General features: G+C 35.8%; 1 protein-coding gene across 1 annotated transcript in view; it reads left to right on the top strand.

Moving 5' to 3' along the window:
- Positions 1-24,990, top strand: part of HDX (highly divergent homeobox) — a 150,932-nt gene that overhangs the window by 91,343 nt on the left and 34,599 nt on the right. Inside the window, exon 4 of the mRNA XM_063084379.1 lies at positions 17,398-17,544. Within this exon, the coding sequence (XP_062940449.1) occupies positions 17,398-17,544 (147 nt within the window). The remainder of the gene's footprint in view (positions 1-17,397; positions 17,545-24,990) is intronic.

The following is a 24,990-nucleotide window of genomic DNA, read 5'->3' as shown; positions in this document are numbered from 1 at the left end:
TTCTGGTTAGGAATAGTGTGGTCGGAAAGTTCACGAGTTCGCATGAACCTGCCAGAGAGCTGACTGCGGGCAGGCACCGGACTCGGTCCATGCCGGGGGCATTCAAAGGTGAACTGTGTGCTGCAGGTTCCTCCCCCAAGGAGCTCATGCTCTGGTGTGGGAGATAAGAAAAGTGCACAAATAACTGTGATACCAGGAGGAAGGTGATAAGTCCTGAGAAAGATCTAAAAGGCACCCAGAACGACCGGTCGTCTGTGCCTAGCAGAAACCTGGTAGACTTCCTGCGTGAGGTGGTGCTGAGCAGGGTCTTGAAGGCCCAGGTGATAGACGAGGGCTGCAGAAGACATGTCCCAGCCCAGCCCAGCGCACACAGAGCGGGAAGACGTCTGGCTAGGGAGGCAGAGACTCGACAGAAACCACACACCCTGTGGGGTCACCACTGTGTGATCCAACAGCCCGGGCCAGAGCACACAGAACAGGGAAAAGTCCTGCAAGGGAAGTGGAAGCTCAGCAGAGACCACACACCCTGCAGTACCACCCCGTGATCCAGCAGCCCAGAAGAGTCCAAGCTGACCAGAGAGGAGGCTCCCCAGAGAGGCCCAAGACCCAAGGCAACCATACACACAAGGCACTAGAGGCCAACTGAGCAGTCACGGAGGTAGCCATACCAAATTGGCAACCACAGCAACATCTTAGTTAGTCAGTAGTCTCAAACCGGTGGACTGTGAAACCCCCTGCCACAATGAATAAACATCAAAGAAAAGATACCAGAAATACAAAAAATCAAGAAAGTACACCACCAAAAATTAATAAATCTCAAACTCTAGATCCTATAGAACAAGAAGCCCTTGAAATGACTGACAAGGAATTTCGAATGATAATTCTAAGGAAACTGAATGAGATACAAGAAAACTCAGCTAGACATCATGATGAAACGAGGAAAAGTATACAGGACCTGAAAGAGGAAATGTACAAGGAAATCAATGTCCTGAAATAAAATGTAGCAGAACTTCCTGAACTGAAGAAATTATTCAGCAAAATAAAAAACACAATGCAGAGTTTAACCAGCAGGCTTGTCAAAGTTGAAGAGAGAACCTCTGAACTTGAAGATGGGCTCTTTGAAATAACACAAGCAGACAAAAAAAAAAAAAGAAAAAAGAATCAAAGGCATTGAAGAAAATCTGAGAGAGATATCAGACAACCTTAAGCTCTCAAATATCCGAGTCATGGGTATCCCAGAAGGGGAGGAAAACGGAGATTGCAGTGAAAACATATTCAACAAAACAGTGGCAGAAAACTTCCCAGGTATAGGAAAAATCACAGATCTTCAGATCCAGGAAGGTCAACGATCTCCAAACGTATTCAACCCAAAAAGGCCCTATCCAAGACATGTTATAGTCAAATTGGCAAAACTCAGAGACAAAGAGAGAATCTTAAAAGCTGCAAGAGAGCAGCGTCAAATCACCTATAAGGGAGCCCCAATCAGGCTAACATCAGACTTTTCATCACAAACCCTAAAAGCTAGAAAGGAATGGGATGATATATTCAAAATACTAAAAGACAAAGATTGCCAGCCAAGAATACTCTACCCTGCAAGGCTATCCTTCCAAAATGAAGGGCAATAGTATATTTCTCAGACAAACAAAAGCTACGGGAGTTCACTACCACACGACCACCCTTACAACAAATCCTCAAGGGAGTACTGGGTTTGGTTCCTGAAAAATAACGACCACTGCCATAAAAACCCAAGAAAAATCAATACCCACTAGTATAATAAAAACGGCATTACTGAAGAGAAAACAAACAAACAAAAACACTATCTTCCATCTAAGGTACCAACAAACACAGAAACCAAACAGTAAATCAGAAAGCAAGGAACAAAAGACACCTAAGACAACCAAACAACAAATAAAATGCTAGGAATAAATCAACACCTTTCAATAACAACTCGTAATGTAAAAGGCTTAAATTCCCCAATCAAAAGACACAGACTGGCTGACTGGATTAAAATGGAGGACCCAACTATATGCTTCCTACAAGACACCCACCTCACCCATAAAGATTCACATAGAATAAGAGTGAAAGGATGGAAAAAGATTTACCATGCAAAGAGAAAAGAAAAACGAGCTGGAGTAGCTATTCTTATATTTGACAAAATAGACTTTAAACTAAAAACCATAATAAGAGACAATGAGGGACACTACTTAATGAAAAAAGGACAGATGTGTCAAGAAGACATAACAATCATAAATGTACACACCCAATGTTGGAGCAGCCAGATTTATAAAACACAATCTGTTTAACCTAAAGAAGGAAATAGACACTAATACCATAATAGCAAGTGACCTGAACACCCCACTGTCAATATTAGAAATATCATCTAGGCAAAGAATCAGCAGAGAAACACAATATCTAAACAATACTCTAGACCAATTGGAATTGGCAGATATCTACAGAACATGCTATCCAACAACCTCAGAATATTCATTCTTCTCATCAGCACATGGATCATTCTCCAAGACAGATCACATATTAGGTCACAAATCAAGTCTCAATAATTTCAAAATATTGGAATTATCCCATGTATTTTCTCAGACCACAATGGATTAAAACTAGAAATTAATAACAAACGAAACTCTGGAAACTATACAAACACATGGAAATTAAACAGCATTCTACTTAATGACATATGGGTCCAAGAAGAAATCAAGCAGGAAATCAAAAAATTTATTGAAACTAATGAAAATAATGATACATCATACCAAAAACCGGTGGGATACTGCTAAAGCAGTATTAAGGGGGAAATTTATTGTATTAAATGCTCACCTCAGAAGAATGGAAAGATGGCAAGCGAACAACAACCTAACACTTCACCTTAAAGAACTAGAAAAACAAGAACAATCCAAACCTAAAGTTACCAGACGGAAGGAAATCATTAAGATCAGAGCAGAACTTAATGAAATTGAAACCCCAAAAACAATACAAAAGATCAATGAATCAAAAAGTTGGTTTTTTGAAAAGATAAATAAAATTGACAAACCATTAGCATCGCTAACAAAAAAAAAAGAAGAGAGAAGATTCAAATAACAAGATTTAGAAATGAAAAAGGTGATATAACAACTGATTCATCTGAAATACAAGGAATCATTCGAGACTACTATAAACAACTATACGCCAACAAATTTGAAAATCTGGAGGAAGTGGGTAAATTTCTGGACACACACAAGCTCCCAAACTGAACCATGAAGATGTAGAAAATTTGAACAGACCAATAACAATAAAGGAGATTGAAGCTGTTATCAGAAGGCTCCCAACAAAGAAAAGCCCAGGACCAGATGGATTCACAGCAGAATTTTACCAAACTTTCAAAGAGGAATAGACACCGATTTTTACAAACTATCCCAAAAGATTGAAATAGACGCAAATCTCCCAAACTCATCCTTTGAAGCAAACATCATCCTGATACCAAAACCACGTAAGGATATAACCAAAAAAGAAAACTACAGGCTGTATTCCGCAACAGAATACAGCAACACATACGTAAAATTATTCACCTTGCTCAAGTGGGATTCATCCCAGGGATGCAAGGTTGGTTCAACATATGCAAATCAATAAATGTGATCCACCATATTAATAAAGTAAACACAAGGACCATATGATCATCTCTATAGATGCTGAAAAAGCATTTGATAAAATTCAGCACTCATTCATGACAATGACCCTCTATAAGGTAGGTATAGATGGAATTTATCTCGACCTAATTAAAGCCATATATGACAAACCCACTGCCAGCATCATCCTGAGTGGGGAAAAGCTGAAAGCTTTTACTTTAAGAACAGGAACTAGACAAGGATGCCCACTCTCACCACTCCTATTCAACATAGTGTTGGAAGTACTAGCCAGAGCAATCAGAGAAGAGAAGGAAATAAAGGGCATCCAGATAGGAAAAGATGAAGTCAAACTGTCCCTGTTTGCAGATGACATGATCCTATATATCGAGCAGCCTAAAACCTCTACAAAAAAACTCTTGGAATTGATAAATGATTTCAGCACAGTAGCAGGATACAAAATCAACACACAAAAATGAGTAGCATTTCTTTTCTCCAATAGCGAACATGCAGAACAAGAAATCAAGAATGACTGCCTATTTACAATAGCCACCCAAAAAATAAAATACTTAGGAATTGAGTTAACCAAGGATGTGAAAAATCTCTATAATGAGAAGTACAAACCACTGCTGAGAGAAATTAGAGAGGATACAAGAAGATGGAAAGATATCCCATGCTCTTCGATTGGAAGAATCAACATAGAGAAAATATCCATACTACCCAAAGTGATATACAAATTCAATGCAATCCCCATCACAATTCCAAAGACATTTTTCTCAGAAATGGAAAGAACTATCCAGACATTTATATGGACGAATAAAAGACGACACGTAGCCAAAGCCATGCTGAGCAAAAAAAATAAAGCTGGAGGCATAGCACTACCTGACTTTAAGCTATACCTCAAAGCTATAATAACCAAAACAGTATGGTATTTGTATAAAAAGAAACACACTGATCAATGGAATAGAATGGAGAATCCAGAAATTAACCCACACACTTACTGTCATCTGATCTTTGACAAAGGCACCAAGCCTATTCACTGGGGAATGTACTGACTCTTCAGCAAATGGTGCTGGGAGAACTGGATATCAATATGCAGGAGAATGAAACTAGACCCATACCTCTCACCATATACTAAAATCAACTCAAAATGGATTAAGGATTTAAATATACACCCTGAAACAATAAAACTTCTAAGGAAAACATAGGAGAAACACTTCAGGAAATAGGACTGGACAGAGACTTCATTAATACGACCCCAAAAGCACGGGTAACCAAAGGAAAAATAAACAAATGGGATTATATGAAACTAAAAAGCTTCTGCACAGCAAAAGAAATAATTAACAGAGTTAAAAGACAACCAACAGAGTGGGAGAAAATATTTGCAATATATACATCTGACAAAGGATTAATATCCAGAATATATAAGAAAATCAAACAACTTTACAAGAAAAAAACAAGCAACCCAATTAAAAAATGGGCAAAAGAGCTAAGTAGGCATTTCTCTAAGGAAGATATACAAATGGCCAGGAGACACACGAAAAAATGCTCAACATCACTCAGCATTCGGGAAATGCAAATCTGAGATACCATTTCACCCTAGTTAGGATGGCTAAAATCCAAAAGACTCAACGATAAATGCTGGCGAGGTTCCAGAGAAAAAGGAACTCTCATACATTGATGGTGGGACTGCAAAATGGTGCAGCCTCTATGGAAAATGGTATGGAGGTTCCTCAAACAATTGCAGATAGATCTACCGTATGACCCAGCTATCCCACTGTTGGGAATATACCCAGAGGAATGGAAATCATCAAGTTGAAGGTATACCTGTTCCCCAATATTCATTGCAGCACTCTGTACAATTGCCAAGAGTTGGAACCAGCCCAAATGTCCATCATTGGATGAGTGGATGTGGAAAATGTGTACATCTACACAATGGAATACTACTCAGCTATAAAAAAGAATGAAATACTGCCATTTTCAACAACATGGATGGACCGCGAGAGAATTATATTAAGTGAAACGAGTCAGGCACAGAAAGAGAAATACCACATGTTCTCACTTATTGATGAGACGTAAAAATTAATATATAAATTCACACACACACACACACACACACACACACACACACACACACACACACACACACACACACACACACAAAAACCGGGGCAGGGGAGAAGAAGATATAACAACCACAATTACTTGAAGTTGATACGACAAGCAAACAGAAAGGACATTGTTGGGGGGAAGGGAGGAGAGGGAGGAGGGAGGGAGGTTTTGGTAAGAGGCAACAATAATCAACCACAATGTATATCGACAAAATAAAAGTTAAAAAATAAAATAAAATAAAAAAATAAAAAGTAAAATAAAATGCTTAAAATGGCAAAAAAAAAAAAAAATGAACTTTCTACATTCCCACTATTTTGCACTGAGCAGAAAATTTGCAGCTTGTTACAAATTCTGAGCCCCTACTGTGTGCCCTCCATAATCAGAAACTGTATTACTTATGGCTCTTAATTTTTGTTGCTGGAGAGTAGATGTTTTGTATATATGTTGAAGTGATGGGCCTCATTGTGTGATTTTGTTTTGTTTTGTTTTGTTTTTGGCAAATTTGGTCTTATACACAGAAGCTTACTAACAATTCCTCTATTTTATAATTGAGGCTGCTGCATTCTAAATTTAGAGAAAAATCTTATTCAGTTCTATCCAGAGAGGGTGATCTGATTTCTCCAGGGAATTCCTTTAGAAGTCTAGTTTTCTGCATTCAATGCTTTTAAGCTTAGCTGTAATGATAGGAGATTTTGCTCCACTTCTGCTTGTCAGTAGAATGAAGTTTTCTATTTCTATAACATTCCCCTAGCAGAGCATCGTCACTGAAACTGCTTGTGAGACAAATAAAATGTTTGCAAGGCAATGTAAGTAAAGACTCTAGAGTTTACTGTTGATCTGTTAAGAAAAGCTAAACCAAAAATGACAGCAAGTTGTCACATATGCCTTTGAAGGAGCTGGGTCAGGGATTTGGATGACAGTACTCCAGAGACTGAAGATAAAAGATACCTCTTTCCAGACCATATACTGTAAAACTGTATATATATATATATATATATATATATATATTCCATAGTTTCCTTATCCAGTCATCCATCAATGGACATTTAAGTTGGCTCCATGTCTTGGCTATTGTAAACAGAGTTGTGATGAAAATGGGAGTGTGGGTATTCTTTCGACATGATGATTGATCTCCATTCCTCTGGGTATATACCCAGAATTGGGGTTGCTGGATCATATGGAAGATCTATCTGTAGTTTTTTGAGAAACCACCATACTGTTTTGCATAGTGGTTGTACTAATTTACAGTCCCACCAATAGTGCAGGAGCTTTCCCCTCTCTCAACAACCTTGCCAGCATTTATTATTCACTGTCTTTTTGGTGATAGCCAGTTTAACTGTGGTGAGGCGGTATCTCAATGAAGTTTTATTTTGCATTTCCCTGATGACTAGTGATGTTGAGCAGTTTTTCATATACCTGTTGGCCACTTGTATATCTTCCTTTGAAAAATATCTATTGAGTTCCTTTGTCCATTTTTTTAATTGGGTTATTTGCTTTTTTACTGTGTAATTGCTTGAGTTCCTTGTATATTTTGTATATTAATCCCTTGTCTGATGCATAGTTAGCAAAAATTTTCTCCCACTCTGTAGGTTGTCATTTCACTCTGATTGTTTCCTTTGCTGTGCAGAAGCTTTTTAGTCTGATATAGTCCCATTTGTTTATTTTTTCTTTTGCTGCTTGTGCTTTCGGGCTCATGTTCATAATGTTTGTGCCCAGACCTAGTTCCTGAAGAGTTTCACCTATATTTTCCCTTAGTAATTTTACAGTTTCAGGTCTTATACTTAAGTCTTTAATCCATTCTCATTGATTTTAGTATATGGGGAGAGCTGCAGATCTAGAGGTACATATTTCATTCTTCTGCATATAGATATCCAATTTTCCCAGCACCACTTGTTGAAGAGGCAGTCTTTTCCCAGATTTAGATTTTTATTGCTTTTGTCCAATATCAGATGGCTGTAAGCCTGAGGGGGTGATTTCTGGGTTCTCAATTCTGCTCCACTGGTCTGAGTGTCTATTTTTATACCAGTACCGTGCTGTTTTGGTTAAATAGCTTTGTAGTGTTATGCCTCTGGCTTTTTTTTTTTTCAGGATTGCTTTGGCTATTTAGGGTCTTTTTTTGTTCTAAATGAAAGTTAAGATTGTTTTTTCCATTTTTGTGAAGAATGTCATTGGTATTTTGATGGGGATTGCATTGAATCTGTAGATTGCTTTGGGTAGTTTAGACATTTTCACAATGTTAATTCTTTCAATCCAAGAGCATGGAATATCTTTTCATGTTTCCTTTAATTTCTTTCATAAATGGATTGTAGTTCTCATTGTAGAGATTTTTACCTCCTAGGTTAAATTGATCCCTAGGTATTTTATTTCTTTTCATGACAATTGTAAATGGGCTTACTTTATTTCTCTTTCTGTTAGTTCATTATTTGAGTATATAAATGCAACTGATTTGGGGGCATTTATTCTGTATCCTGCAACATTACTGAAGTTATTAACAAGCTCTAGGAGTTTTTTGATAGAGTCTTTATGTTTTTCTATATATAGTACCATGTCATCTGGAAATAGAGACAGTTTGACTTCATCTTCTCCAATCTGGATTCCCTTTATTTCTTTCTCTTGCCTGTTTTCTCTGGCTAGTACCTTCAGCACTATGTTAAATAGAAGTGGTAAGAGTAGGCATCCTTGTCTTGTTCCTATACATAAGAGAAAAGCTCTCAGTTTTTCCCCATTCAGAATGAAATTGTTGGTGGGCTTGTCATAAATGGCTTTTATTGTGTTGAATAAAACTTTCCTTCTATATCTATTTGCTGAGAGTCTTTATCATGTAGGGATGCTGAATTTTGCTAAATGCTTTTTCAGCATCTTTTGAGATAATCATATGGTCTTTGTCCTTGAGTTTGTTGATGTGATGTATTACATTTATCGACTTTTCGTATGTAGAAATATCCTTGCATCCCTGGGATGAATCCCACTTGATCATGGTGTATAATTTTTTTAATGTGTTGCTGTATTCTGATTGCTAATATTTCGTTGAGAATTTTTGCATCTATGTTCATCATGTATATTGGCCTGTAATTTTCTATTTTTATTGTGTCTTTCTCTGTTTTTGGTATCAGATTTATGTTGGCCTCATAGAATGAGTTTGGGAGAGTAGCTTCTGTTTCAATTTTTTGGAATAATTTGAGGTTAATTGGTATTAATACCTCTTTAAAAGTTTGATAAAATTCTGCTGTTAAGCTATTTGGACCTGGACTTTTCTTTGTTGGAGGATTGCTGACTACCAATTCAATCTCATTGCTTGTTTGGTTTTCAGGTTTTCTATCTCTTCTTGTTTCTGTCTGGGTAGTTTGTTTTTGTCTAGCAATTTATCCATATCTTCCAGATTTTCATATTTGTTGTCATACAGTTGTTTATAATGGTCTCTAATGATTCTTTGTATTTCTGTGGTATCAGTTGTAATGTCTCCCCTTTCATTTCTGATTTTTCTTATTTGGGTCTTTTCTCTTCTTTTGTTTGTTAATCTAGCTAATGGTTTGTCTATTTTATTTATCTTCTCAAAAAACCAACTTTCTGTTTTGTTAATCCTTTCTCTGTTTTTTTTTTATCTCTATTACATTTAGTTCTGCTCTGATCTTAATTATTTCTTTCCATCTGCTACCCTTAGGTTTAGACTGTTGTTTTGCAAGTTCTTTGAGGCATAGTGTTAGGTTGTTTATTTGAAGTCTTTTTGTTTTCTTGATGTAAGCATATTTTGTAATAAGTTTGCCTCTTAGTGATGCTTTTGCAGTCTCCCAGAGGTTTTGGTATGATATATCTTTATTTTTATTAGTTTCTAGAAATTTTCTGATTTCCTGTTTAGTTACTTATTGGACCCATAGGTCGTTCAGGAGCCTATTATTTAGTTTCCATGTATTTGTATAGTTTCTAGAGTTTTGATTAGTATTAATTTTCAGTTTTTGCCCATTGAGGTTTGAAAAGATACTTAGAATGATTTCAATATTTTAAATTTTGCTGAGACTAGATTTGTGCCCTAGTATGTGGTCTATACTGGAGAATGTTCCACAGTTGATGAGAGGAAAGTGTATTCTTTAGCAGTTGGGTGCAATGTTCTGTATATATCAGCCGGGTACAGTTGGTCTAAGGTATAGCTTAAATCCTGTGTCTCTTTGTTGACTTGTTGCCTGGAAGATCTGTCCCATACTGAGTGAGTGGTATTCAGATCACCCACTATTAATGTATTAGGGCCGATTTCTCTCTTTAGTTCTAACAGTGTTTGCTTTATATATCTGGGTGCTCCATTATTGGGTGTATATATATTTATGATTGTTATGCCTTCTAGCTGGATAGATCCTTTTTTCAATATATAGTGGCCTTCTTTGTTTCTTTTTATGTTTTTTGGCTTAAAGTCTATTTTATCAGATATAAGAATAGCTACTCTGGCTCGTTTTGGTTTCCATTTGTATGGTATATCTTTTTTATCCCTTCACTTTTAGTCTGTGTGTGTCTCTACAGGTGAGGTGGGTCTCTTGAAGACAGCATATACTTGGGTCTAGGTTTTTAATCCAATCAGTCAGTCTGTGTCTTTTGACTGGGGAGTTTAATTCACATTTAGGGTATTTATTGACACATCTTGTTTAGTTCCTGTCATTTAATTGCTTTTTGTTTAGATGATTTAAATATCTTTTGATCATTATTTCCTTTTTTATTCCTCTTCAATTTTAGTTGGAAATTTAAGGTGGGATGATTTAGCTTCCTTCTCTTTCTTGCTGGCATTTTTGTTTTAACAGTGGGTTTTGCTCTTTCTTGTGTATTTGTGATAGTGGTCACCATTATTCAGATTCCAGATGAATGACTCCCTTGAGAATTTCTTGCAGGGCTAGTCATGTGGTGGTGAACTCCCACAACTTTTGTATGTCTGGGAAATACACTATTGCTCCCTCATTTCTGAAGGAGAGCCTTGCTAGATAAAGAATTCTTAGTTGGCAATTTTTTTTTTTTTTTTTTTAGCATTTTGAATATATCATTCCATTTTCTTCTGGCCTGTAGGGTTTTGGTTGAGACGTCTGATGTTAGTCTGATGGGGGCTCCGCTATAAGTGACTTGATGCTTTTCTCTTGCTGCTTTTAGAATTCTCTCTTTATCTTTGAGCTTTAGAAATTTAACTATAATGTGTCTTGGTGAGGATCTTTTTGGATTGAATCTGTTTGGGGACCTTTGAGCTTCCTGGATCTGAAGGTCTGCATCTCTCCCTACTCCTGGGAAGTTTTCTGTTACTATTTCCTTGAATAGGTTTTCAATATCTCTTCCTTTCTCCTCCCCTTCTGGAATACCCACAATTCGGATGTTAGAGCACTTGAGGTTTTCTGCTATCTCTCTTAGATTTTCTTTATTATCTTTAATTATTTTTTCCTTTATTTTGTCTGCCTGGGTTATTTTGAAAAGACCATCTTCCAGATCTGAAATTCTTTTTTCTGCTTGCTCTATGCTGCTGCTGAAGCTCTCTGTTGTGTTTTTTATTTCACTGAGTGAATCCTTCATTTCTAGACATTCTGCTACACTCTCTTTTTAAAGGTATTAATCTCTTCGTAAGTTTCCTCCTTTATATTCTGGATATTTTTTCTTGTTTCTTTGTATTCTCTAATTGAGCCTTCTTTTATTTCTTTGAATTTTTTTAAGATCATTGCTCAGAATTCTTTTTCAGACATTTCAAGGATTCCTTGTTCCATGCAGTCTGAAATTTGAGCATTACTGTGTTCCTTCGGTGGTGTCATATCTTCTCATTTATTTGTAGTTCAAATATTTTTTCCTTGACATTTGGCCATTAAGTAGAGGGTGTGCTTCTTCTATTACACTGAGTTTGGCTATGAGGATAAAGATTTCTTCCTCTATTTGCAGGCTTTACTGTTGACTGTTCTTATATCAGTGTAGTCAAATGAGTAGTAGGTTACCTGTGGAGTGGCCCTGGCTTCTACTGTGGTGGTGAATTGTCTTTGCTTGACAGTAGGTGTGGTTGTGATTCTATTATACCACTTTGGGTCCTGTTCCCTAATCTGTGGCTGTAGAATGAGTCCCCAGTGCCACATGGGTCTCCTCGGCTCACCTCGGGGGGGAAGGTCTTGGGGGCAAGAGGATTCTTTTTGAAGATATGATATTCAACCTCTTACAGATAAGACACTTTCACTGAAAATGGGGACTGTGTCAATGAATAAATAGGGTGGAAAGATATATCTGTAGGTCTAAAGATTTTCTAAAAGTCACATGCATAAATCAAAAGGATAAACCATTTCTAATCCTATAAAATTATTTTCAATATTTTTAAAAATATGATTTTGTACAAAAAAAGATAGCACTCTAACACATGTTTAGTACAGTTCTGTTGACTAGGGGGTATATACATTTAAAAAATAAGTAAGAAAGAAAATCATGATTCTTTAAGCATTTCATAGAAAAATAAGTACATATGGCCAATAAGCATATAAAAATGGTCAATCTTATAAAGAATACAAATGAATATAAGAAACCTTTTTTTTTACTAAATTGTCAAAAATTACAAAATTGAATTAAACCTAGTATTGATAAAGATATGGGAAAATAGGGACAACATATATTTCTGCCTTCATTCAAGGACATTTTGAGAATGTTTATTAAAAAGTTTTTAATTCAAATACTCTTTGCCTTACCAATCCCAGTTTGTGGTAAAAGGCCTCATATTATGTGTGTCTTGACATCTAGAGAAAACTGTGAAGGGCTTTAATGGCCCTTCCTGTTGTCTTCCTGAAGATGAAGTGTGCTATTCAAACAATGTTCCTTATCATAGGCACCAGGCACACTACCTACTCATCCGTGAGTAGTTGGCCTCAGTTTCCTGCTGGCCCACAGAATAATTCAAACAAGCCAATCATGTCTTCCTTTGGGAACCAGAGTTACCCCACCCTCTTTTTACTACAAAGCCTGCTTCCCACAGCACCTGCTTGCTCACTCTCTTCCCAAGTGCAACCCCATGTGGCCCTGCATGTATAGGGTGTCCTTGTGCTGTGAGTACATGTGACTAATACACTGCTGTTCATCTCATCTGCCCAGTGTGGGGAGTCATGTTTTTGGCCATCGCTATGACTCTAGGGCAGGTATTCCTTCCTCACCAATGGGGTGAAGCGGAGGTGATCAAAACACATTGCTAGAAATTTCATATCACATATAATTGCAAATATAAAACAAGATGTATGTACAAGGATGTTAGTTTCAGCATTATGTTTAATAATAACAACCTGAAAACAATCTAAATGTTCATCAATAAATTACTGTTTAAATTGTGGAGTTTCCATATGATGGAGTACAATGTAGCAGTTAAAAAGACTGAGCTACACAAACAATTTTTAAAAAGAACTACTGTATGATCCAGCAATCCCACTTCTGGGTATATACCCAAAGGAAATGAAATCAGTATGTCAAAGAGATTTCTGCACTCCCATGTTCATTGCAACACAATTGCCAAAATGTGGAAACAACCTAAATATCCATTGAGGGATGAATGAATAAAGAAAATGTAGTATATATACACAATGGAATATTATTCAACCTTAAAAAAGAAGAAAACCCTGCCCAATGTGATAACATGGATGAACCTGAAGGATATTATGCTAAGGAAGTAAGCCAGTTGCAGAAGGGCAAATACTGCGTGATTGCACTTCTACAAGGTATTTAAAACAGTCAAGTTCATAGAAATAGAGAAGAGAAAAATGGTTGTCAGGGGCTGGGGGGAGGAGGAAATGGGGAGTAGACAAGGTGAATAAGTTCTAGAGATCTGCTGTTGTACCTATGATTAATAATGTATTTTGCACTTAAAATTTTGTTAAGAAGTTTGATCTCACGTTAAGTGTTCTTACCACACGAAAGAAAACTGAGGTAAATTTGTATATAATGATATAAAAAGATCTCCAAGACATACTATTAAGTGGAAAAGTTTGTTTGCAATATCTTGTCATTTGTTTGGGTTTTTAAAAAATGTATATGCATTTTTGTCCTGGAAAGTTACTAAGGAAATGACTGACAGTGGTTGCTTTTGGTGTCAGGATTATAGGTTTGCAAGTAAGGAAGGGAGAAGACTGTAGTTCATTTTTTTATACCTTTCTGATCATTTGACTATTTTTATATCAAGTACATTATTGCTTTTTAAAATATATATATAAGTAAAAGTAAAAAGGCATGATCTCTGCTATTCAGGACTGCTTAATCTAATGCAAAGATGAAAAAACTTTCACAAAACAAGTTTGAAACCTCAACAGCATGGGCTAGTGTCTGGACTGATGATCTGGACAGGGCAGAATAGTGAACATCAAATGGAAAACTAGGTGAGAAAGCTGAGGGAAGTGATAGTAGAGCTAGAAAATTTTAATAGTTGTAATTTCAAAGGAGTTTTATCTAAGTACTAATGTGTGGCTCAGTTCCACATTCACTTAAGATACATACTTAAAACAGGAAAATCGGCACCCCTCCTATATCAGGGTTTGTCACCTGGTGTTATTTTGGAGAGAAAAGCAAAGAACCAAATTTCTAGAAGTGTCCTTGAGGCTGGTGAAAAGGCCAGAAAATTTCTGTCTATTGCATTGCAATATAAGCCAAGTGAAATCAACACAATTATCTGGTTGCTTGGGCCACTGCCTAGGTTTCACCTTCGATTTCCTGGGTTACTGGAATGCACAATATCAACAAGGTAATTGCCTGTCTCCCTCACCTGAGCCAGAGGTTTAGGCTTCAGGAAGTCTTGTAAAGTGAAAGTGGCTCGAGAATCCAATAGAAAGACAAAACTGACTTCAACTTCAGGCTTCCTTAGAGAAGAATTCACCTTCTCCTTTAAATGTCCACCTTTTTTCCCTCTAAATAGGTATTGACGGTTTTAATGCTAACTGATTTTTATTACTTATTTATTTTCTTAGTTAAAATATGCTCTTAGGAGGTTTAAAAATAACTGCTCTTTCCGCATAAGCTTCTACTTAATAGGTGTTGTTGTAGTAGGTCATCTTTAGCATTGCTAATGCTAAGACCCCAGCACATTTCTAGCAAATCAAATCAGGTTTTATTTAGTTCAATTTAAAGGATGAATCAGCTTTGGATGTCCTCTAAAGGAATTACAAATTAATTGGCTGAGTGTGTTCAGTGTTCTGTTCACTATTCCTTCCACTCTGACAGTAATGTAGGTTAGCTTGCGCTGGAGAATTTGGTGCAATGAAAAATTATAGGAATATTTATGCTGGCTGTTAGGATGAATTATTTGAATCTACCTAGAATCTTACTACCATTTATTTTGCTTTCTGTTTTATTCTGAGTATTTTAGCTTCACAATTATTGTGTAATCAATGTAGGATGAATACCCAATGTGATTTTTTATGTTGTAAATAACTTGAGAGTTATTCTTGAATAAACAAACTTGGATGGCTGTGGAGTATACTTATATTTATAAAGCAAATATATTTCACAGGGCCTAGTTTCTTCTAGTTTTAGGTTTAGCTTAACTTCTTAAAAGTACATATAAAATGTTGACCTTGCAAAAGACAGGAAATTTTCTCCAGGTTATAGTCTCTGTTGTAAGATAAAGAATTGTAGCACAGCAAGGCTGCTGGCTCAGAGGACAGACAGGTTACTGACTGATATGTAAAGATACTGGGAAATTGCTGTAAGAAGAGAGAATGTTTGCTAAGATCAAGCTTTTGTTGGCGGATTGACTTAACTTCTTGCAAATTGCATTATGAAATGTTACCTTGCTTGTTTTACTGAATGTTAGCAGCCTATATTGTTAAACTATAACCCCACCTATGTTCTCTTCCTGTAACTTCCTGGTCTGGAGAATAAATGCAGGAAGAGAACCCCAATTCATGGTTAATTTCCCAAATGGAAGGAATGCTTCTCTCTTGAGGGTTCTGGGAGATTAACCCCTTCAGGGCTTCTCACTGCTTAGAAGAGATGGGCTTTGAGTAATCCTTTGTGGCTCTGTCACCCAGGGGAAAGGGGGTAACAAATCCGTGGAAAGCAAAGCAGCAGATGGCATACCTTGATTCATTTGTTGGGAACATGTCATTTAGTATTCATACTTATATATCAGGTTTTTTGTAAGTAAGAGGGAAACAGATTTAACTGATTACAAAATTTATCAGCACATACACGCACGCACACAGACACACAAAGTAGTATATTTCTTATGAAGAGACATGCTTTAATTATTCAATCTAACTTCAATCTCTCAGTAGTAAACTAAGAATTCACATGTTGCTTTTCCTCCTGGTGGCTAAAAATACTTTTTAAAAGGTGGTAGCTTTAAACACACAAATTTGTTTGTTTAAAAATTTAAATTTGTTTAAAATTGTTCAGTATTGCATCAGTTTTAGCTATAAATAAACCGTTTTAATATAAAGGGTTTATATAAAACCCTTTTTATTTTTATATAAAAAGAAACCCTTTTTATTTAAGTCATGTTTTATATGTTGTAGATATTATTTTCCACTCTTACCCAAATCTTATATAGGGGAGGGCTCCATTTTAAATTTCAATTAAAAGAAATGTTGAAAGCGGTGTATGTCTAGGAAGTATTTGAGGTCTAACTTCTGTGTGGGACCAGATCATATCATTATAGGCAGAAGGCAGCTACCGACTCGTGTAACTTATGCCATGTTTTGCAACATTTGTCCCCAACTCACTCTCATAGGTTCTTTCTCTCTTTCTCTCTCATCACAGACACACACATACACACAACACAGGGCTTTGCAGGACATATGTTTTTAATTAAAGTTCATTTTTAGATTTTCCTACCACCCTTTGAGATAAATGGAGACATCACAGGGATAAAGCTGCTAGAAAAAAATCAGAGATATTTCCATTTCTAGCTCTGAATTGGACTGCCTGTGACCTTTAATGAGTCCTTTGACATTTTTTTTTTTCCTGATACCTTGTCAGCAAAATGGAGGTCACTATTCTATCATGTTTCTGGCTTACTTCCTAGGGATGCCTCCAGGAGTTGTCTAATTAAAACAATATATAAAGTCCAAAGTTTGTTGGATTAAAAAAGTCTAATAACAAAAAGAGTAGGCTTATTATGAAACTTTCTAAAGCCATAAATATTATTTTTTTAGGTCTACATTATCTTCTCACATTTCTCTTATTTACCTTTTTAGTTAATTGTAACATTAGTAGGACACTAGATTTGTATGACAAATCTAGATTAATTTAACAAAAGGCAGCACACTAATATAATCCTGTCTTTGTTTTTTAACTGTGTAGCGTGTGAATGTGAATATGTGTATTATAGAAAAAAGTTTGAAAGAATATACATTAAAATGTTAATAAGTGTTATTTCCAAGTTGTAGGTAATTTTAAATTCTCTTATTAATTTATATTTTCTACAACTAACATGTATTATTTGTGTAATTAAAGCCATTTGAAACCAACATTGTTTAATTGATATCAGTTAAAAAAAATTCTACTCATTTTATCCTAGCACATTGTATTACGTCATGGAAGTGCAAACAATGAAAATGGTCATTTTCAGAATGGGGGAGCACAAAGTAAGAATTAGGAAATGAATTTAGCTGCTATTATGTGTTGAAAATAACCTAGCACATCTCACCTCAATGGTCCACTCTAAAACATTATTTCCTTTGATTATTCTAATTTTTCAAAATGTGTTTTTCAGCTACAGGACCGCACTCAGTTCAGTGACCGAGACTTAGCAACCCTAAAGAAGTACTGGGACAATGGCATGACCAGCCTAGGCTCTGTTTGTAGAGAGAAAATTGAAGCTGTTGCAACTGAATTAAATGTTGACTGTGAAATAGTTCGGGTAAGGCATTTTCAATAATTTTCATGCTGTAGTTGATGAGTGTCATAAATGAAAGCTTTGAAGATAACATGAGGTGCTGCAACCTATACCATCAATAAAATGAAAAGATAACCCATAGAATGTGAGACAATTTTTTCAAATCATAATCTGATAAGGAACTTGCATTCAGACTATGGAAAGAACACAATTCCAGAGTGAAAAGGCAAATAACACAGTTTAAAATAGACCAAGGATCTGAATATACATTTCTCCAAAAAAAGATATACAAATGGCCAATAAACAAATGAAAAGATGTTCAACACCATTAGTCATTATGGAAATAAAAACCATAATGAAATATCACTTAACACCCACTGTGATGGCTATAACAAAAGACAGATAATATCAGGTGTTGGCCAGGGTGTGGAGAAATTGCAATCCTTATACACTGCTGGTGAGAAAGTGAAATGTTTAGCTACTTTGGAAAACAGTCCTCAAAATGTTTAACAGGTAGTTAACTTATGACCCAACAATCCCACTCCTAGATGTACAATCAAAAGAATGAAATATATGTCCACTCAAAAATTTGTACACAAATATTCATAGCAGCATTATCCATAATAGCTCCAAACTAGAAACAACCCAAATGTTCACCAAATGAATGGGATAAACAAACTGTGGCATATGCATATAATGGAATATTACAGAGTCATATAAAAGAATAAAATATTGATACACACTACAAAATGGCTGAACATTGAAAACATTATCCTAAGTGAAAGAGGCTAGTCACAAAAGACCACATATTGTATGATTCCATTGATATGAAGCATCCAGAATAGGCACACTGTAGAGACAAAGTAGATTAGTGGTAGCCAGGGGTTCGAGATAGGGAGGAATAAGGAATGACTGCTAATGAGTATGGAGTTTCTTTCTGGCATGATAAAAGTGTTCTGTAATCAGATAGTGGTGATTGTTGCACAGCTCTGTGAATGTATTGAAAACCTTTTAATTGTATACATTAAATGAGTGAATTGTATGATGTGTTACATATATCCCAGTAACGCTATTTAAACAATTGCATGAGGTCTGAGCTGGCTGGTTAGCTTTCTTGGTTACAGAGTGATGTTGGTAACACCAAGATCAAAGGTTCAGATCCCCTTACCAACCAGCTGCCAGAAAACAAAAACACATGAAAAAAATTGCATGAGGTGATCTGAAATACATCTCACATATTACATAATAAAAAATAGATAAAAAGTTATACCAATGAGTTATGTGAACAGTAGTTTACATTCCATTTGAAAATGTTGATTTAAGATATAGCCAGTGAGGGCAGCCAGCCCTCTCTGGCCAGAAGCAAGCAAGAGAGCAATGCCCAGAGTTTTAGGCAAGAGCCATGGGCAGGCAAGAAAGAATGATGAAAACGCCACTTTTGTGCAGGTAGCCCACCACAGTCACTACCACAGCCACGGCTGTTGCAAAAGTGTCTTGATGCCACAGCATAGCCACAGCCACCCTGAAGGTGGCCCACCAGAGACTCTAGTGCATAGGAGAGTCACCAACAGAGACTGGAAAAAGGAAAAGATGTCTCTCTCCTCAAAGACCACTCCAGAGTAACAGAAGAAACTCCTCTACCAGATTACCAGACATCAACATAGAGATTAGAAATATGAAAACCCAAGAAAATATGACACTACCAAAAGAATATAATAATTCTCAAATGCCAGACCTTATAGAGCAGGAAACCCTTGAAATGACTGAAAATGAATTCTGAGCAACAATCTTAAGGAAACTCACTGAGATATGAGAAGACTCAGTTAGACAACATAATGAAATGAGAAAAATAATCCAGGATATGAAGGAGGAAATTTATAAAGAGATTAATACCTTAAAAAGAATGTAGCAGAACTTATGGAACTGAAATATTCACTCAACAAAATAAAAACACAATCAATAGCTTAAGCAGCAGGCTAGAACAAACAGAAGAAAGAATTTCTGATCTTGAAGATAGTCTTTTTGAAATAACCCAGGTGGACAAAAAAAAAAAAAGGAAAAAAGAATTTAAAAAGTGAAAAAAAAAACTAAGAGTGCTAGCAGACAGCCATAAGTGCACAAACATTTGAATCATGGGTATTACAGAGGGGGAGGAGAAAGGAAAAGGCATGGAAAAACTATTCAATGAAATAATAACAGAAAGCTTCCCAGGTATAGGTGGAGACATGGACGTTTAGATCCAGGAAGCTCAAAGATCCCCAAACTGACTCAACCCAAAAATATCCTATCCAAGACACATTATAGTCAAACTGGCAAAGCTTAAAGAAAAAGAGAGAATCTTAAAGGAAGCAAGAGAAAAGCATAAAGTCACCTATAAGGGAGCCCTTATCAGGCTAGCCAGCAGACTTCTCAAATTAAACTCTACAGGCCAGAAAATAATGGGACGATATATTTGAAATACTAAAAGAAAAAAGAAAAAAAAAAAAAACTGCCAGCCAAGAATACTATACCCAGCAAACCTATCCTTTAGAAACAAGGTAAAAATAGTTTATTTTCCAGACAAACAAAAGTTGTGGGAGTTCACCACCAAACGACCAGCCCTACAAGAAATCCTCAAGGAAGTACTGCATCTGGAATCTGAAAAATGATTACTACCATGAATATACAAGAAAGAGCAAAACCCACTGGTAGAATAAAAATGCAAACAAGAGAGAGAAACTAAATCTTAGCACCACACACACACACACAAAAAATGACAATGTAATAATGCCCCTGCTTTATTTTGATTTTAGTAATTTCAGATAATCTAAAGGTTTGTAAATTTTGTTGATCTTTTTAAAGAATCAATTTTTGGTTTTGTTGATTATCTCTATTGTTTCTTAATTCACTATATTTCTGTTGTAATCTTTGTTATTTCCTACTTATGAGTGCTTTTCTTTTAGTTTGTTCTTCTTTTCCTATTTTCTTCAGGTAGAAGTTTACATTACTCTATTGAGATTTTTCTTATTCTTAATATAGGTGTTTATGAGCATAAATTTTCCTTTAAGCACAGCATGAGCCGTGCATCCTATAAATTTTGCTATGTTGAGCTTTGATTTTTATCTCAAAGTACTCTCTAATTTTCCTGTGATATTTCTTTCTACTCATTGTTTATGTAGGAGACTGTTATTTAATTTCCATATATTTGTGAATTTTCTAAATTTCCTTCTGTTATTATGGTCAGAGAACATATTTTCTATGATCTTAGTCTTTTAAAATGTATTAAGACTTGTTTTGTGGCAAAAACCACAAATCTACATTTTGCATTTTGTAATGATGAATATGCCAGCTATCCTGATTTGATCATTACATATTGTACACAAATACTGATAGTCAACTCTGTACCCCACAAATACGTATAATCAATTATATTTCAATAAAAACACTTAAAAAAAATATAGCTAGTGGTGATGCTTTAAGTATTTAACAATTAGCTCTGTAAGGGAAAAAATGTCTTTATTTGTAGTGCTTGCTGATTTCTGTGGTGTAAAGATTCCCACCATAGCTGATTCCATGTCTAACTTAACACTGAGAAGATATGCTAACAATTGGCTCTTGTAAGCAAGTATGAATTGTCTTCAGTATAGGATAGTCCCAGAAGGTCAAGAGATAGGTACTATTAAAGAATAGGTGACAAAACATAAAATTCTTCTAGAAGAGGAAATAAAGTATTTTCTCATATGAAGAAAGAGCAATATAGCAAGAAGTTGTAGAGCACAGATTTCTCAAAATAAATACTATTCTTAAAATAAATACTGACCTGTTCAGAGCCTTGCTGCTTCTTGTAGGGAGCCAGATGTGAAATCAAATTCAATCCTGTATTTACTGAGCATGCTGTTATCTGTTAGTGTATACTAAGGAGAGAGAAATACATTAGACATTATTCCTGTTTTTAAGGAGCTTAGAGGCTAGCAAGAAGGATGACACAAGAATATAAATGACAGAAGAGAAATTGGAGTGTGACCATAATATGAGCCTAAACAAAAGTCAAGAATAGGGAAATGTAGAGCATGTGTTCTTGTTGTCGTTGTCATTTTTATTTGTTAAAATTAAAGTTCTATATGTACACAGCTTAAGGAGTCAAGTTCTGTAGAAATTTCTACAAAACCAACATTCTTCACTCTTCCGCCTTCCCATTTTCCAATAGCCAAAGTCAACCACTTTCCACTCTTTTAGATGATTCCTTTGGTATTTACCTCTATCTATGATACATGTTTTGTGTTAATTAGGATTAGGTTTAGCTGTAACAGAAAGACTCAAAGTAACATTGGCTTAGATATTACAATTCCATTTATTGGTCCAGGTGTATGCAGTTTACAACTGGCATGGCAGTTCTGCTCTATGAAGTCCTCAGAGACCCTGGTGCCTTCCAACTTTCGTTCTGCCATCCCTATGATGTTGTCCTTTTTCTCAAGGTCCAATGAAGGGGAAGAAGAAGGGGCAAAGGGTGTATATCAGCTATCTTTTAAAGGGGGTTCTTGGAAACTGCCATAAGACACTCTCACTTATATCCTATTGGCTAAAGACTAGTCACATAGTCATGACAAACTGCAAGGGAATTTGCAAATGTAGTTTTACTGTGAGCAACCATATGTCCAGCTAAACCTTCCACTACTCTGGAAGAAAGTGAGGACAAATATGGGGAGCAGCCAGCAGTCTCTCTTATATCTGTTTATATTGCTAGTTCTTGATTTTTCAATGTTAGGCATTGTCTTACTGATTTTTCACTATAAAATGCATGGCTTCAAAAAGATCTCTTTCAGTGTCTCTTCATTGATCCTTTCCCTTACATGCATACTTCCTCTCTCCTTATCCTCCCATAATTTTGGTTAGTTTCATATTCAGTGTTATTGACTATGTAAATTCTTCACACATTTGAATTATATAGCACAGTACCATTTTTTCCTTTTTTGCATAACATTATTTTGCTTCCCTGTAGTTCACAATTTACTTAGTTTTTGTTTCTGATATTTATATGTTTGCCTGTTTAATTTTCTAGGTATTTACTACTAATTTATCCTTAAACCCTTTCCCAGTAGTACATATTTCCTCTCAATACATTCATACACATTTGGAAGTATAACAAGTTCATTATCTTGAAGAAATCTTTCCTCGAATCTTTTGATCTGCTCCAGTCTGGATTGGTTGATCTCTGTGCCTGGAATACAACCGTTACTCTCAGATTTCCATTTTCAGTCTGTGTGTCCTTTTTTGTTCTACTTTTAGTAAGATATTTCCAAATTTATCTTCCAACTTTTCTACTGAGTTTTTCTTTTTAAAAAATTTAATATGCCACTGGGCTAATAAGTACCTTGTGCCATGACAGCAGCTTTCAAGCTCTGTAGACAGCCATAGGGCTTCTTTTGAGACCCCCATACTACAATAGAGGGGAAACAGGGACAGTCTCTTTAAAAATATACTCTTTCCAAAGAAAAATAAGAAATCCCCAGGATTCCTGGCTAGAATTCTCTGATATCAAGGGATTGTAGGCAAATTGCTGTGGTCTGAATACCTGTCTCTTCCAAAGTTCATATGGAAGTTTGATCCTCAGTGTGGCAGTGTTGAAAGATGGGGCCTTTGGGAGTTGATTGGATTATGAGGGCTATACCCTCACGAATGGATTAATCCATTCATGAATTAATTAGTTAATGGCTGAGTGGTACTGGTGGATTTATAAGGAGAGCAAGTGAGCACATTAATATACCCTCTCAAACTTCTTGCCATGTGATACCCTGTGCCACCTCAGGACTCTGGTCTCAGCACTCTGCTGAGAGTCCCCACCAAGAAGAAGGCCCTCATCAGGTGTGCTCCCTGGACCTTGGACTTCCCAGCCATAAAAAAATGTAAGAAATAAACTCTGTTTCCTTACAGATTACCCAGTTTCAGGTATTCTGTTATAAGTGACAGAAAACGGCCTAACATACATACTATAAAAAATAGCCAAAACCATTGATATCAGGGCCCTCACTCAGCCATTACTGTATGCAGAGTTTATTATCCCTACAGAATGTCCTAATGTTAAGAAAAAGGAGAAAGAAGTGATACCATTTTCTTCTTGTTTGAGATTAGCTAAAACTCACACTACATGAAAGAATAGAGGACTGCCTCTATCCTTTTGTTTCTATTGATTTTCCAACCTGTCAGCATGATCATGACAGAGAGAAAATTTGAAGAGGTGATGGGCTGTAGAGGATCTCTTCTATAATATTTGTTAAATTACACTAAAGAACAGTATGTTTGCCCATAAATATATTCCTGAGTTTTCAGGAGAAACTACATGTTTTTAAATCTAATAGACCTTCTGATCACCAAAATGAACTTTGCCTAAGAATCTCTAGTTAATTAATTATTACTTGTGGTATAATTTGAAAATTTTAGATTCGTTTTTCTTCATTATTTCTTATAAGAAGCCTAGGAAACAAACTTGGCATATTTTTCCTTTGACTTTGTTAAGTACTATTAATTATGTACATACATTTCTTTGAGTTGAAATGTCATTCTCTGTTTAGGGCCTATTATGTACTGACTTACCCATTTAGCAAAGGTAAATTGAAAGCCTCTAATGCACCAGAACTCTTCTAGGTGCCTTGGGAGAAACACAGCTCTTCCAAGGAACTTGCAATTTAGCATGATGGAAAGTTTTAAAGTCTCTGAGCTTCAGTTATCAGTAAATGGGGATAATATATCAGAAGACTGTTTTGAGGAATTATTATTATATGTGGATAATAAGTTTGAAGCACTGTAATTCCTCAGTAAAAGTTAGTTCCCTCCCTTGTCTTGCTACAATTCAGTTTAAGGCCTGCCCTTTCCATCTGTGTTTGGGTTATAGTGGATATATGTCAAAATGTACTCTTGTGTGGTCAAAGATTTGCATGAAGAACACATGTTTGGATATTTGAAATATATTTTGCAAGGCAAATAAGTTTTATGGAAGACAGATGCATGTTACATTTTAAATGGTATTCCTTTTCAAAGAAGCATAGCTAGATTTGAAATATCTTTAAAAAGATCAGTGTTTTTTAATTCCATGGTAAACTCTATTATATATTATATTACTATTATAGATATTGATTCAAAGCTGGTAGACACCTTAAGATTGAATTCAATGCCCTTAGTATATATTTATTTATATATATATTTGTATTTATATATAAATGTAGGTATATGTGTGCGTATATACTATAAATATATACATTTGTATGTATATACTATAATAGTGTGTGTGTGCGTGTGTGTGTGTAACAAGGCCAGACTGAGGAATGGCTTGTCCAAGATCACACAGCCAGTCAGTGGTTAGAGACCAGGTCTCTTTACTCTCAGTCTAACACTATTTTCGGTTCCACTTCACCCGCAAGTACCTTATCATTAGGATTACCTTGAATATTTCTTAAAAATGCAGATCGCTCCACCCTGGACCTCCTGAATCAGGAT

Source organism: Cynocephalus volans, chromosome X (assembly GCF_027409185.1).
Source record: "Cynocephalus volans isolate mCynVol1 chromosome X, mCynVol1.pri, whole genome shotgun sequence".
In the NCBI taxonomy this organism is placed as follows: domain Eukaryota; kingdom Metazoa; phylum Chordata; class Mammalia; order Dermoptera; family Cynocephalidae; genus Cynocephalus; species Cynocephalus volans.
Note: the sequence above shows the minus strand (reverse complement) of the source record. Positions and strands in the feature narration are given on the sequence as shown.